This window comes from Atractosteus spatula, chromosome 1 (assembly GCF_055471065.1).
Source record: "Atractosteus spatula isolate fAtrSpa1 chromosome 1, fAtrSpa1.hap1, whole genome shotgun sequence".
Classification (NCBI taxonomy): Eukaryota; Metazoa; Chordata; class Actinopteri; order Semionotiformes; family Lepisosteidae; genus Atractosteus; species Atractosteus spatula.
This window is the reverse complement of record NC_142706.1, coordinates 50,952,483-50,969,791: the sequence shown is the minus strand read 5'-3', so window position 1 is coordinate 50,969,791 and position 17,309 is coordinate 50,952,483. Positions and strand designations below refer to the sequence as shown.

Sequence of the window (17,309 nt, the reverse complement as noted above, 5' to 3'; positions counted from 1 at the left end):
ATTTGGAAGTTTGTAGTTTTCAGTAGTTTACACTCACTGCTTTTTAGATTCAGTGTCCCTTCTCAAACTGGTAACTAGTTTTCACTACAACTTTTTAATCAAATCATTAGCTACAAAGCTCACAAATTATGTCAAGGTTTGTGATATTTTGACTGAACTCTAAAAATGGAAACATTTCTTTATCTTGCTTATGATCCTAATAAGAGCTTGCAGTTTTTACAATCTCATTAGAGAATTTAAAGAATATTAGAAGGGTAACAACCAGAGGAGGCTGGTTTTAAAAGAGGTTTTAAAAAATGCTTGTGTACATTACAAATGCATGAATAGGGTCTACTTTCCTATTGCATGCAGATTGCTGCTACTCGAGTCATTACATCACCTCAGCTGGAACATTCACCCAAGTATTCATCTGTACTGTGCCGTTCTATACATGAAACAGTTCTCAGTCAAAACAAGTGCATTACCTTGAACGCCTACTGGCTGCAATTTGACAATCTTTTCTTAGGATCTTTATCAAAACCCTAAATGCTTTGCAATACTGTATATTGTGTACTTTGTGACTTAGAGCACTCAGAAAAAATATTCAAATAAGTTGTGTTTATAATCGAAATAATAATGTGCTTGGGCTAGCGATATTTTGTATGTGTGTGGGGAGGAAACAGAGTGTCACTCAATTTTTATATTGATGTAAGTGTCCTGAGGCATTGAAAGATTCAGAAACACTACCTTAATATCCTATTGTCATGGGTGTGCACTACATTAGAAACATTTCCAGTGAGTACTGGCCCTGTGTGGAGCATGAAGAGCATCTCTTGTTTTCTTGAAAGACTACCATCAGTATCAGGAGATTTGATGGCCTTAAGTGTTTATAGTACCTGCAGCACTTGGGGTTCTATTTTTTACTTTACTCCTTGAAGATTTTCTTTGGATTCCACCCCTTTCCATTCTAGTTCAAATGCTTTTGAGTGGCTGAGTTCTAGCCCACAAAGTGGTGTTAAAGGAATGTATTGATGTAGAAAAAGAAAGGGGAAGAGGCTTTACTGGAGATGATGGTACACTACCTAATGCATCCTTTGGACTATTATACTGTTTCTGCTGGTGATGGGAGTAGTGCCCTCAGACTGGTTTTGTTTGGATGCTAACTAGATTGTTCCAGAAAACATTACCACTGTCCTTCCTGTGTTTGTTTACATGAACTGAATATAGAATTATGTTTTGATTACAAAAGTGGCTCATGCATAGTAATATGTCCTTTTTTCAATTTTCTACCCACTAATCAGGTTAATGAAAGACAAGCAAGGTTCATCCAGAATGTTTGCTTCAATATCACATATTAATATTAAATTAGTCTGGAAATATTGCAAACAGTGCACATGTTGCTAAGCAGATCTGCTTTGTTGCCTCAGTTGAGGTAATTAAATGGTACTTGAGGGGTCTCTATCTTTTTCATCTGTTGGCATTGACAAAAGCTGATTCTTTTGAAAAGAAACAAATCACTTTGTTTTGGAAATGTTTTAAACAGATGCTACAACACAAAGGGTACTATTGAATAAGAAATTAATTGAAAGAATTAAAATGTATGCAAATGATAAAGCATCTCATTTCTCTTCACAACCAGTGGACGTTTGTTAGAATGGTTATTGTGCCATTAATGATTGCTATTCTTAATTTGTAAACAAAAACAGAATGGAAAAAAAGGCCTCCCCATAAATTCATCAGGTTATTTATTGTGTTTGTTGCAAAATCGATCTCAACACAACTTAAAAAATCATTCTCAGTTTCTCATTTTGCTGCACATTTTTATGTGGAGGTGATAGCATCATGTAGTAAAAAAGTATTAGTCATAAACAGAAAGACTCATTCAAAGAGAAATGTAAAATAAAAAATGGACGACCTCTTACAACAGTTGAATATGATTTGCTATCTTGTTTAGATTGAACTCCATAATTACAAAACCTGAGTGATTTTTCATATGCTAATTAGCATAGCATTTATTACTGTAGAAAAAAACCCTTCATATGCATTAAGAATTCTTTAAGAGAACAATGGAATGTCTAAGCAATAACAAATACATTATAACAGTTCTTTTGAGGACTTGACTGTTGTGAACCCTACCTCTTTAGTGGAAGCATCTGCCAAAAGTTTTAATTTTACAATTAAATGAGTTAGAAGAAAGAATGTACTTCAAATTCACTTCTGATCTTTTTTCCAATTCTAGAATTATAAGGTAATGAGTTCCATGCCAGGTACAATGCAGTGCGTTTTTTCTGCTTACTACCCTACAGTATGTACTGTAGGTGTACAAAGTGTTTTAAATTTTAAGTATTTCAAACATCTACAGTATATCAACAAACGATGCCAGGAACTGTACAGTGACTTTTTTTGTCATTAGTCCAAAAATAAGCCCAATTCCAAGGGACACATGAAAGACTTTCATTTTTAAAAACAAAAATTCCCACGTCAAGCCTTCAGTGGTGAACCTGTGCTTCTCCTGGTATTTGCTTTCACATGTACAAGTTTGCGAGAAAATGCTGTCTGGCATCTTATCCTAGCTGGAATTGCATATTCTCCTGACCTGGGTTGTTGGGTTCAGAGTGAAAAGTCGGATATTCCATTTGACTGCTCTATAGCTAGGGACGCAAAGAAGCACTGGAATGGTAAATCAAATGCCATTTGAATAGAACTGAGGACCGAGGCTCAGAATGGAATTAAAGAGAGTGTACCTCCAAGTCAGAAATATACTGTAGCATAACAGAAACGAGGCTCTCTCTGCAACTCAAAATTGACACTTGAATCGACAGCCACAGTGCTCACCATAAGGCAACAAGCAAGGCTTTACTGCTTTTCTATTTTTCTTCTCCCAGAGCTGTACTGTTACTTTAAACCGTAACCAGTTCAGAATTCTCAAATACATCAAAATTGGTACTTATCCTGATCGATAGCTGACATTTCACAGCTTCTGGAACATTTTAGAATTATATTCTCACTGAGCACTCGTTTGCTTACTCATGTAAACAAATCAAACTTGTACTGGTCCTGATAAATGTGATGACCAAAACTTGTGTGCCATAACACTTTTATTTGCTCATACTATTACTAGTATAGACTGTGACTGTAGTAGCATTTAGACTGCAGTGAGTTTAGGGCTTGGAGTTCCACTTTCAGTCTCAGCTGTCATTTCATTGGAATCCTTCTCTGGAGCACGACACTAGAGCTTAGTTTGTAACTTGTTTTTCAATGAGGGTCATACAGGCTGTGCGTCCGTTTCTGTAGAAGTGTGTAATTATTGTGCACCTCTCACACCTGAAAAAGAAATTCATGATTTATTCATGTCAAGGGCAGCGTGGTGGCACAGTGGTTAGCATTGCTGCCCTGCTGCAAGATGGCCCTGGGTTCAATTCCTGGGATGCTATCTGCATGGAGCTTTAAGTGTTTCTGTAGGCTTCCTCTGGGTGCTCTGGTTTCTTACCACAGTCCAAAGACTCATTGGGAAATTAACTGACTTCTGGTACGTCCGTGTATGTGCACGCCCCACGATGGACTGATGTCCTGTCCCAGCTGTATCCTGCCTTGTTCCTGTTGATTGCTGGGATTGCCTGTGGCCCTGTACTGCATGAAATGGATGGATGTTTATAAAAGAGATGAGCTTTTTACTTTACTACAGTATAAATAGAAACATTATACTAGAGATACACATTTTCTATAGAAGAATGTCCAGAATAATTAATAGAGAAATAATTCATTCAATCTCTTACTCTAATGTTTTCATTTAATAAAACGTACTGTTTGCTTATGGGCACAGCGACATTTTGAATCTTTAAACATTTAAAGTCACTTGAATAATCCCAAGCAAGGCCATGTAAATGATTAACTACATAATATAAAATCAACAACAGAGAGAACTCATATCTAACCTCTGTTAATATTAACTGCAATATAGATTTAATTATTACTAATATTACACAGTTACATGTACTGTTGAGGTTAGGACTGGAGTTGGATTAAGCATTAGGGTTACCACCGAGATTTGAGATTGATGGTGGATGATGGCGTTAAGGTCAGGGATGTAAGATAGGTTTAGGGTCAGAACTAGGGCTGGAGATGATGTTAGGGTCAGGGTAGGGCTAGTGTTAGGGTTAAACTGAGACATGCAGCTAGGTTAAGGCTTAAGGTTGGAGACAAAGTTAAAGTTGGAAAGTTAATTAAGAGGGCAGCATGAAGGAGCTGTGGTAAGCACAGGGATCCTAGGAATTCCTGGAGTTCTATCTGTGTGATATTTGCATGTTTTCCGAGGTTCATGAGGGTTTCCTTCCACACTCCAAAAACTGTGGAGCTACAGTAGGTTGATTGGCTTCTGTAAAAATTGACCCTGGTGTGAGTGTTTGTGTTTGTCCTGTGATGAACTGAAATCCTTTCTAGGGTGTATCCTGCCTTGCGCCCAGTGTTTCCTGGGACAGGCACTGGGCCACCATGACCCTGAATTGGATAAGTAGTTATTGAAAGTGATGTGATAATTTGAGTTATGTAAGAAGACAACACCCATGGACACATCCATCATTTTAGGGTCCTATTTAAGTAAATGGGGTTCTACGTGTTTCCTGTTTGAATAAATATTTTTAATTATATTGTGCAATAATGTCGACTATGTACTGTAGCTTGATTGGTTAACTATGACCATAGACAGAACTGTGTCTAGGGAAGTGTTTTATGTCAGTTCTGAATGTTTTCTTTCAAAATTGGAATTGAACCAGGAATTAAAAGAGGAAGAGAGGAATGCTGTTTTATTCCCTGGTTTTCACTCTTTAACTGAATAAACACAGATGTTAGATGAACAGATGAACAGAAGGACCATAGAAAAGAGGATAAAAATTGTATGTTCGAGACATTTAATATGAGAGCTCTAAAAACACATAAAAGATTCATATTCATCTCAGCAGGCAATTCACAAACTCTTTTTTATTTTTGCAGTGTCTCAACTGGTGTTGAAGGCATGAAGGAGCAAGACATTTGCAACAAAATCATGGCTGTACTGATAGAAAACTACAGTACCATTTTTGAGACTGATGGCCACCAAGAAGAACTCAAAGAGGAGCATCCTAAAGTGATTACAGTTAGAGTGAGTACATTAAATAAGACATTTTTAAATGAAGGGTGGTAATGGTTAAGAGGAAGGCTGGAAAACGGATTTACTCAGATTTATCTACAGTATATAGGTGCAGAGCAGTGACACCAACATCAGCTTTGCTTTGTGAATTATTCTATTACATCACTAACAGATTGTAATATGGAACTGTTCAGAGGGTATATAATGTAAGCATTTGTTCTGACAGTTTAACAGGTCTGGTAGTTCTCTTCAGGGTTAAATCAAATGAATATACCATTAACTTTTCATCTTTATCTAAAATTGTTAATCTTTATGGAAACAATATTGTCTTAATAAACAAATATAACTGGGGTTCCAATATAACATTAACAGTAAACGCATTTGCTCAGAGCAAATCCTGCAACCCAGACCAAGGATCTCTAGTCCTGGTCCTGGAGAGCTCCAATCCAGGTGGCTTTGTAGGCCACCATTAGAGCAACAAATTCCAAAGATCTGGAAAAATCCCTGTGATCAAGTGATTTGTTAAGTTAGTTAACAGATATTTTTAGTATTAAAATTTACATACTCTTCAACAATCAAAAGCCACAGTTCTTTTAATTGAACACACTACTTGCTTGATGCATCAGTAGTTTGCAGGTTATGCTAGTCTTTGAAAACAGGTGACCCATGAGACTAACTGGAACAGGGCTCCCCAGGAACAGGGTTGGAGACGCCTGGACCAAACATTACATTTAAAGAATTGGTTCAAGTCCGAGTTATATCACAGTTCAACTGTGGCAACGATTCCCTAAGTGAACAACACATCATTGTCAAGGTGCACCATTAGTTGTCCACGGATGTCCTCCTTTCTGCAAAATGGGAACCCCTGCAATTTGGCAAGCACCTGTAAGTGTGTTAGTAAAAGATGTAATTAATTTCCTATCAGGTGCTGTGGAGCGTCTTGCGTGTTAAAATGGATATGAACCTGCTGGGTTTGTCGGAGGAGCAGGTCTGCAGGTTCTCCTTCTCTCTGTGTGTTATAAGATTTGATGTAGTAAAGCCAAGCCTTAAGCAACTGAAAGTTCCCTATTAGGTGGACATATAACAAGTAATTAAGTTGAGATATAAAGCAGAGAATAGAAGTGGAAGTGCATCTGAAACAGAAAACATGAGACACCTCTTTGCCCACCACTGACTACGAAATGAGCCAGATGGGCTGAATGCCCTCAATTGAACCTTTGTTATGTTACTACATAACTTGTGATTCCAATTTTGTGAAGCTATAGAATTTTCACTTTGCTATGAAAATATGCAAATAGAACAGGTAATTGATAAACAGATCATTAAAAAAGATAAGAAATGGACAGCAACATTTTTGATATGGTTATATGATCTCGGTGTAGTGACCCGACTGTCAAAACACCAAGTTTTAATGGAAAGGAAACAGGCAACAGTTTCCCATTCTGAGAGAAATGGAATTAAAAATATTGAGAGTTGTGTCACTCTAGTAGGGGCAGCATGGTGATGCAGTTGTTAGCGTTTCCTCCTGGCAGTGCTTGGTCCCTGGATTCATGCATGGAGTTTGTATGTTTACATGGGTTTTTGTGAAAACTATACCTGGTGTTAGAGTGTGCGTCTGTCTTTGTCTGCCTTGCAATGGACTGACGTGTTGTCTAGGGTATATTCAGCCTCTTACCATTGCTTGCCTGGATAGGCTCCAGCTCCCCCATGACCCTGAATGGGATTGAGCGATTAGAAAATGGATAGATGGATGTATCTAATAGGAACTCTGCCTTAATAACAAAATAATCTATGGTAATTGGCACAAAAATAGGATTTACTGTCCTCTGAGCAGAGAGCTGAGATGTTATGAACAGAATGTTCAAGTGTAATTTTCATCAAATCAGCTGGATTTCATGAGCATAAAACTAGAGTAGAAGACCATGCTGATTAATTATATGGCCTAGATGAAGCATATACAGTACAACAGAAAAAGCTCAAGAACAAAACACTGGGGAACACCACACTTGAGTAAAAAAAGATAGAGGAGGTTGAAAAATTGATGTCAAGGTATGAAAAGTCCTCAGCGGAGCAGATAAAGCTCTAATATCCCAAATTTTGTGTTTGAAAAGGAATCGGAATTTAAGAGGATGAAAGCTCAGCCTGCTACGCCAGTGCTTGGGTAGATCCTTTTATCAAGCCTTCTAAAGTGCACTTACCACTTACTTTTATCTTGACAGCAACTCCTTCATAAACTCCTTGTTTATGAACTCGGAGTCATATTTTATCCAAGCTCCAGGGAGAGGTGGTCAGTTTAAAAAAAAGCCTATCTAGGAATAAGAAGACAATTGGCTCTATTACCACTCAGTATTGCATTTATGGTCTTAAGCTGTCACAACTCAGGAATGTACCAAGGGCAGGGGCAATAGACTTCCAATCTAGAAGTGCCGTATCCATGATATTTGCCAGAGTCATAGGGCAGCACTACATCCTGTACGGCAGATGGAAAATTAGTGCAGGGGGTAGAGGAAGAAACATGAAGGGACAGAGTAGAAATAGCAATATGATTCCTAGAATGATAAGGGGGGGGAAGAAACAGGAACAGATGGAGAAGTGCATAGATTAATGTCAGCTGAAAACTATCAGCTAAAGTCTATGGTGGAGATACAGTATTAACAAGTTCCAAGCCCTGAGAAATAAGAATTATTCGAAATTCCATAAGACACACATACTACATAATATAATATAATAGAAATGTCTTATATTAAAGCATTTGCATTTAATTTAATCTTAATTCACAATAAATTTGCATTTAATTCACTCTTCACAACATTCTCACAAGTCTCTCAAGTCTCTTTTTTTTCTTTTGACATAATGTATCAGCCCAATCAGCAAATGTTGCTAGGGATATTGAACCCAGGAGCATGGGGTGATGGAAAATGGTCTGAATGATCGCTGTGTGTGCTTCACCACATTCCACTTAGTAATCATAGCCCTGAGGGATACTGAGCCCAGCGTGGTTATCACTGTCCAGCAGAATCTGACAGGTCCCTCAGAGATCACTTTACAAATAAGGAAAATGTGCTGGCTTAGTGAAAAGTGTCTCTGGTCATCTTACTCTGTTTAAAACTTTGCTTTGATCGCTCCTGCCTTTCTGGTGTAAGGGCAGTCTCTCGTGCATACAGTTTGGTATGAGAAACCTTATAACCCTTATATTAAAGTAATCATGAAAAACATCAAGTTGTCTTTTTATGCTTGGGTCTATGTTTTACATGATTGACATTCCAGAACAGTTTTGGAGTTATTACACATGAAAACATTAGCATAATTAACAAATCTTCTTTTTTCAAGTATAACAAAAATAGTGTCTGATGGTATCTGTAAGCACTGTCTGTGAGATAAAGCATTTTGACTAGTTTGCAGATGGCTTCCAAACACCTCTTCTACATTTTCACAACCCTCTGGATATGACCCAAACACCTGGACCTATAAATCTGTTAAAAACATGATCTCTGTTACAGTAATGCAGGTCAAACTTTCAGAGCAATTGTTTAGAACTGTAAGAACTGCATATCTGCTTGTAGGTTTTCTGATACAAGTAATAACCATGAAAAAGAGTCAATAACCACACATGTGAAGCATGTTAATAATCTCAAGAAATGGGAAAATTTGTCTGTTCTGTGAAGCCTAAAGGTGTAGTAGAAATATCCTTGTCTGATTTTTTTATTCATATAAACATTCCTTTTCTGGAAAATCAGAAGGTCAGCTCTAGGTCTTGCTAGGCGTTTACAGTTTCAATTGCATAGTGCTACAAACTGCAGTTTTATTGGACATTGCAAAACATGATTGTTTTTTTATTTCTGATTATGCTTTATGTTCTGCCAATACTTTGATAAGGGTATTTTATAACAAGTACATTCTGAGAAGTGTATTAAAACAAAATAATCTCTTGTAAATGAAAAAAGCCTTTTTTGTATCTCGGAATAATTTTTGGCAATCTGTGTATTGTAGCAATATTGGTTGGTGCAGTTGCCCTGGGGTCTGGATTCCTGCAGCTGTTAATTTTATCCAATTTATTTATATTTATTCGTGTGATTTTAAGATGAAAACAATTAGTAGCTACAGTATACATTCAATATGACTCTGGGTAATGGCTCTGTTGCCTGTACAAAGCTACAGTAAATCAAACACTATCATTGCTAGCTTTACATAGCTAAGTAATAAAGGATACTCTGTAAACTACACATCATGAGGAATAACAACATCCAAGAATCAGATGCTTTGCAAATGACCATAGAAGGAGGAGGCTTGACCGCCCCCCCCAATTAGAGAGAGGAGCTGCAAGGGTAGAGATGGAGTGGAGGCCGAATGAAAAATTCAAGAGGAGGTGTGTGCAAGAGTTATATACTGTATATATACAGTAGCGAACGCTAATGTTATGATTTAAAACAGCTGAGAGACTGGCTTGTCTATTGTTATGCCCACCAAACTTCAGTTGAGAATTTCCATATCATGGAGAATAACGACATCCAAGAATCAGATGCTTTGTGAATGGCTGTTCGGTATTTAAGTGTAATACATTTTGGCTTAATCTGTTTGGTTAAGAGAAAGCCTCCATGCTGTAGGACGAGGAGTCTAGAACCCCCAAAATCACCAATGCAGAAACAGATGGAAGGAACGTACAGGCACAGTGTCGAAAAATGCAATAAAAAGAGAAGGCAGACATTTAAAACCTCAAAAGAAACAAGTGAACCCCCAAACCACCAATGGAGAAATAGACAGAAGTCTATTCATGCCATGATCTCTCTTTAGGTTGTCATTTGTTGTTCAGTGGTCCTGTTTTGTCTTACTGATGGGGATCCGCAGTCTATCCTTGTTTATTGTGCCTCCATTTGGTGTCAGGTTACAGAGCTAGGCCCTCCCTTGTCTTAAATGGAGGTTTAATGTCAATCATGGGGAGCTGGGGGATGAGCCTAGGGTATTTAAACCCTGCACTGATGGTGGGGAAGGTAGTCTTGCTTGAGTGGGGTTTGTTCTATTGTGTTCTGGGCACTTTATTTTGTATGTTAATAGAGGATAATTCCTTTCCTTTCCTTTATTCCTTTCCTTTATTCTCTTTATTTGACTGGTTATTTTTTCTACCATGAGTCCATCCCTGATTTACTCGACGGGTGGTGATTTCACAAGAAGGAGCATGGAAATACAAACGTTAAATAAAGGAGGCTGTGTGAGGCCTGCTGACTGAGCCAGGGGAAAGACACCAGACAGACCCAGGGCCAAGGAGCTGGCATCAGGAGCAGTAGGAGCCCAGAGGGGGGGGAACCTGGGGCCCACTTGGATGCTAGGGACAGTGGAAACTGTAGGACGCCTGAAAGACACAGGAACCAAGGTGATGGCTTTAGCAGCAGCAGGGACTGAGAATGACGAACCTTAGAACAGAAGCAAAAGAAAATGCAGAAGAACATGAAGGAAAGAAGTTGTGAGGCTTGAAATTCTGAGGAACAAGGTTCACGTATATATATGAATAATCCCACAAATTGAACACGAGTCAAGTAGTATATTTTCTCTTTCATTTGTCTTGTTTTTGTTTTCCTGCTTGCTGTCCGAAGCACACTCCACATATAGCATTAATGAGATAAAAATCCAGTCTTGTTTTCTTTTTCCTGCCTGTTGTCTGAAGCACGGTTCACGAATTGAATATGAGTTATAGATATAGCAAAAGTCAGTAATGATTGTGATTAGGGACAGCTGGGTAAGAGTGCCTCTGTCCCTCCTGAACTTCAGTTAAGAACCTCCATTTATTTTCCATTTTGCTTTTCAGAATACAAATACTGGAAAAACAATTCAGACACATTATGAAACAGAATACACCAGGGGGTCATTTTCTATGTAGGTTTTTAAGTGACCGAGTAAAATATTTTGTATTTTTCCTGAGGGATGAAGCATAATTACTTTAATGAATTGATCCAAGGATCTCATCCAGTCATTTCTTGAATGAAGTGCTTTGAAGCTTGTTCTATACTCTCAGAGAGCTTTAGATAAACAAGTGCCTCCTGTTCTCAGTTTAAATGCACTTTCATGTAGTTTCCTCTTGTGTCCTCTGGGTCATGTTTCACTGTTCATTCTGAAGAATTCCACTGCATTGAGTTTGTTTATGCCTTTGAAGATTTTGAATATTGTATCAGGTACCTTTGTGGTCTTCTCTATTCAAAACGATAACGATAACAGTTCAGTTCCTCCAGTATGTCAGTGTTGGACATTTCCTTAAGCCCCTAAATGACTCTTAGTGCTTTTCTCTGGACTGATTGCAGAGCAGCATTATCCTTTCTACAGCAAAGAGCCCAAAATTGTACACAATGTTCCAGATAAGGCTTTATGACTGTATTATGCACGTTTAAATACTGTAACATCTAAATTTCCAAAACTTATGAATATGTGAGCAATCCATGATTGTCATTAAATACAATATCTAAATCACATACAGTAAGATGTATAGTAGCTGGTCAGAAAACTGTCTACAGCAGGGCTATACATCTTCCAATCCACAGCACTTATTTTGATGTACTGTAACCAGATCCTTTGTTGTTATATTGATCTTTCATATTAGCCATTAAGTAAATAAATAGCCAGTTGTCATAAAAAAGTTACTGATTGTAGGGGCCCCATCTTGTATGGTCACTGATCTGCAGGTTATTTAGAAATACAGTACAATAGTACAATTTTCATATAAAGTACTGCACTTATCTGTAGGCTGTAATGTAAAGCAGCAGTGTTCTGAGCACAGATGCTCCTGGAGCGTTTGCTTTATGTTGTTTTCTTCAGTGACACATCACACTTCAAACATGGTACTGTTTTTAAACATGCAGACTAAGCTTTCTGTTACAGTCAGATCAGTGTGATGTTCAGTTTTGCAGTTTTATCATGTAAGATAACCTACACATATTGTATTAACAACGTATGTGCATATATTTAGGCTTCTCTGTTTCCACTTGGTGATTCACATAGCTGATCACCCGCCAGTTCCACGTTCAGCTGAAAGAAGGAGGTTGTGTGCTGGGCCAGTCACCTGCCCAGGTAAAAAAACAACAGAACTGTACTATACAAATCAAGAGTGCATCTGAATGTGGACCATTTCCAATGAAAACCCAGAATGAGATGTTAGAGATGAGAATAAGAACATCTTACTGTCAACGTCTTCTCAGAGTGGGAACCTGGAATACATGAATCATGTACAAAATATTCAAGATAGCCCAGATCCTTGTCAGTGTGAAATGCTGCATTCAGGAAATTCTACGATATCTGAATACTGCTGGGCTGGTGCAGGACACACAACAAGTGAAGGAACAACCATTCTTTACTTGGGAAATGAGGGCACACACGAAGATGGTGTCATAAGTATGAAGAAGCCTGAACTCTTCAGGAACGTTGGTCCATTAACAAGCTACTGTACTTATCAGAGCCCCCTTGAATTACAAGCATTGCAAACTGACCCTGTTATAGAAGAAAGAAAATAAAACCGAATATTCCCTGAATGTATTCTTTCAAATTGTCATGAAACAATGGCTGGTGATGTGGTAACTCTTTAGTTTAAGAGTTGCAAAGTACACTAAATTCAAAGATAATAGGTTAATTGTCAATCAATAGAACAATGCAATGGACTATTGACAACAACTGAAATTTGTTATTAAATGTGTTATTTATAACATAACAGGAGCAGGTTACTAACATTCTGTTAATGCTTTGTTCAGCAATTACAGTTTATTAAAAATGATAAATAGAATGAAAATTAATTTGAAACCCCAAATCTAGAGTATGACTGGTAATTTCTTGTTGCAAGCTTCCAAATCAGTAAGATGCACAGAAAGAGAAAAACTCAATTCTGTACGATATTCTTTTCAAATCTATTTTGAAAAATAGATTTAAAAAAAATGAAGAGGTAGTCTAAGCCTGAACAAAATGTAAAGATTATTCTTAGTCACATGCATTGCCCTTATTTTCCATTTTTGGCTGTATTGACTAATCCTCACCCATCTATCTCAGGGTGATAAATTACTCTTTAGTATGGGTGTGTCTGCCAGATGTTTTGGTGGCTTGCACAGAAAGGAATGTATTCAGTGCTGGCTGCCTGTCAGGCAGTTTTTTGGAAAAAAATAAGAATTATTGAGATTTTATGAGACTCAAACTGAAGAAACAGTGGCAGTCTATTTTCTATTATTAGTCTGAATGTTCTGAATGTTTCAGAAATAATGTTCTGAAACATGAGAAATATAAAGGCACTTGACCCAGCAGCTCAACTAAAGCTGTAACATTAATGTCAAAACATAAGAATAGGAGACTAAGTTTACTAACAAGATAGGGCCATTGGGATGTTATTATATTATCTTAGTAATAATAATAATAATAATAATAATAATGACTTGAATACTACTGTAACTTGACTTTATGTAGACAAAGTGAATTAGAAGTATGCCTGAAGCTAATGCAATAGCTTGATTAGAAGTAATAAAAATTAATAATAATAATAATTGCTTACACTTATATAGCTCTTTTCTGGACACTCCACTCAAAGCGCTTTACAGGTAATGGGGATTTCCTCCACCACCACCACCAATGTGCAGCCCCACCTGGATGATGTGACGGCAGCCAAGTACACCAGTACACTCACCACACATCAGCTATCAGTGGGGAGGAGAGCAGAGTAATGAAGTCAATTCATAGATGGGGATTATTAGGAGGCCATGATTGGTAAGGGCCATTGGGAAATTTGGCCAGGATGCCGGGGTGACACCCCTCAAGAAACGCCCTGGGATTTTTAATGACCACAGAGAGACAGGACCTCAGTTTTATTTTGGATCCAATAGACAGCACCTTTTTACAGTATGTGCTTGTGCTTGTCACTATACTGAGGCATTAAGACCCACATGGACTACAGGGTGAGCGCCCCCTGCTGGCCCCACTAACACCTCTTCCAGCAGCAACCTTAGCTTTCCCAGATCTCCCATCCACGTACTGACCAGGCTCACACCTGCTGAGTTTCAGTTGGTTGCCAGTTGTGAGCTGCAGGGTGACCTGGCTGTTGGCTAGTATATTATTGATGGGAGGATCTAATTCATTTCTTCAAAGATGCCAAGTACCTTATTAGAAACATCAGCAGAAAAACCTTGTACAAAAAGTGCCTTCTATTTTTATTTCTCCGACTACGTCCTGGTAATTTTTTTGCTTTGTGCTCTACTAATGAAAATTTTAAAAGCATTGGGAGATGCCGATAATTATTTTTTTATATTTTAAAAATAAAAAATAAATTGGTATAAATTCCATCATATCATCCTTTGCTTTTGTATTTTTATGCTTAGATTATTACTTAGGGTGTCATCATTAAATTAACATTTAGGAAATTATAAGAAATGCAATTGTATAGCCTATATCTTGAAGGGCCCATTGATTTAAAAAAGGGGAGATAATGTAGGATAGAGCATGATTAAACTATCTATAAAAGTAAAGCCTGCATGGCACCCACACTCCTAATAAATAATACCTTTTCAAAACAATCTAATGCACATCATCATAATAAAGATTCAGTACAACTCTTTGAAGAGCTGCTAAACTTTAGGTTGGGACAATACATTCCATTTCAGCAGCTAGAAATTAAACATACAAGCCCCCAAAAAAGTGAAGTAAAGCTGAAGCGAACTAGGCTGACCTGACAACTCTGTGCTTTCTGATGTTTTAGGAAGCACGTTCTAGCATACCTGTGAGAGATACGTTGTCAAACACACTCGGAGTAGAGGTCCCAATTCCACTTCAAAGAAAGAAAAAGGTAGGTGCGGTGGAAGTCATTTGTAAATAATTCTCAGTTTTACCCATAAATTACTGTTTTTTCCATCTTCATCAGTTTTGATATATTGAAGACTTTGGACGAACTAAATCTAGCAGTAATCACATATTTGATTCCACCACACAACGTACACAAATATGTTTCAAAACATCACAAAGTAGTCATTAATATGGTGCTATTTGTACTGGAAACAAATGCGCGGATTCAGATACGTTTTACAAAAAGAGGTCTACAATGATTAACTTGGATCCCCTAAGGTACCTTTGAAATGTTATATATTAGACATTGTGGAATATATTATGTTCATACCTAGTACATCAAAATAAAAAATAAAATATGCCCTGAAGAAAACATAGATTAATATAATCCTCACTTTTAAACAAGGAGTACTTAATATGTGAAAGCATTCATATACCAGTTCTCCAAAAAATTAACACCATCCACAAATACAAAACATCTAAAACCAAGCCTAAACATAAGAACATATCAAAGGTTGCATATGAGAGGAAGCCATTTGGGCCCATCTAAATCACTTGGTTTCTACTAACTTATTTAACCGAGGATCTCATCCAGCTGATAAAAAAAAAAAGCCAGGGTACTCAGGCACTGAGGAAGTGAAAATAACATACAAATTGAAATTCATTTTCTGTCTATTAATTTGAAATTAAATCTTACTTCTATATTTATCACACTGACAAAAATACTATATTTATCACGCTGCCATCAACAATGGTGCTAGTAGGACCTCAGGCCATTTCTCTTCTGGAGTGAGTTTGTAACCTAATGACAAATATTTGTGATATCAAAGCTGTTAACAGTTTTCTTGTCTTACAGGCCACATACTGCCATGTACCTCAGCAACTGGACTTTCCAAGTGAATCAGCCTCTGAAATGTCAACATCTGTCACAAGGAAAAAGAAAGTATGTATTAATTTGTTTAGTACGCTGCTGATTTCAATAGAAACGTGAATTGTTTGTCAGAGAAACCCAAGGAGTGCGGTACCCCAATCTGTTATGTCTGCTATGGTTTTTCTTTGAAATTCAAATCTCTGTTGTTTCACACCTGAGGTCAAAAGTGAATAAAGGTTGGAAACCTTTATCTAGCTCCTGGTGGTCACTATATGGCAGAGTATATTTCACTCTGATAAGACAGAGGCATTTGATTTCATGCATTCCAATATCCATCCATCCATTTTCTAACTGCTTCATGCTATTCGTGGTCGCAGGGGACCATGAAAGACCCTATCCCAGAAAGCACTGGGCACAAGGCAGTGTACACCCTGGACAGGACGCCAGTACATTGCAGGGACACACACACACTCACACCAGGGCTGTTTTTTTCAGAAGCCAATTAACCCAATAGCGTGTCTTTGAACAATGGAAGGAAATTGGAGCACCTGAAGGAAACCCATGGAAACGCAGGGTGAAAATGTAAACTCCACGCTGATAGAGCCACAGGTCCAGAACTGAACCCAAGGCCCCAGTGCTGGGAGAAGCACAACTAACCACTGCGCCACCATGGCAACCAGCATTCTAATGTCCGTCATTTAATTCTCAGTGGAAAATGCTGTTTGTAAGACAAAACTGACTGCTTGGTTTAATACGCCTGAAAGATACTGATTTTCCATTTGTGTGTGGAAAATTCTGTATTTAATTAGATATGATGAATAAGGATGGTTACATCAGGGCTTATGTCCTTGTTTGCTTACCACGCTTTACGTTTTATCATCATAATCATGTGACTTATCTTTATTTTCTTTACATTTCCTGTTCTTTCCTAATGGTTTGTAAGTGAACCCAATAACCTTAAAAAGGGAAAGCATGACAGCCATGTGGACATATTAAACAAAAGGCAATAAATAAGCAATGAAATAATGATATTTTAAATGCCAGTGTGGATTGCAAGGTAAACAATTAGTTGAAATGTACAGTATGTAGCTTATTGATGGAAAAAATCACTTGATAGTGTCTGCTTTACTGCAGTTGTTTTCTAGTTTGCACAAATAACACAAGGACTAAGGGCAAACTGAGAAAACTTTCACTTATCAGTGTTTTCAGCTTATTGAAGCTGTGTGCTGACAAAGGTCATAACTAATCTGTAAATGTATGTAGATAACAATTCCTCAGCACACTTAACAAGCCTGCTCTTGGCATACAATTTAAAAGGACACATCCCTTCACTTTTGCTATACTGTCTTCAAATGGCCATACTGTAGTTGTGTGAAGCAGACTGGAAGAATATGTTTTAGATATTGTATGAGAGCAACAGCTAATGCCCACCTGTGAATCAAGAGACATGGTGCTTTAAGATAGAACTGATCTCCTAGACAACATACAGTAGGTGAGTTAAAATAAGAAGGCTTCTATAACACATACCGTACTATAAAATCT

The 17,309-nt window shown here is 37.6% G+C and overlaps 1 protein-coding gene across 1 annotated transcript in view; it reads left to right on the top strand.

The window, feature by feature from the left end:
* Positions 1-17,309, top strand: part of fam13a (family with sequence similarity 13 member A) — a 100,987-nt gene that overhangs the window by 21,793 nt on the left and 61,885 nt on the right. The window contains exons 5-7 of the mRNA XM_088909914.1: positions 4,969-5,116; positions 14,814-14,900; positions 15,753-15,839. Of these exons, the coding sequence (XP_088766040.1) occupies positions 4,969-5,116; positions 14,814-14,900; positions 15,753-15,839 (322 nt within the window). The remainder of the gene's footprint in view (positions 1-4,968; positions 5,117-14,813; positions 14,901-15,752; positions 15,840-17,309) is intronic.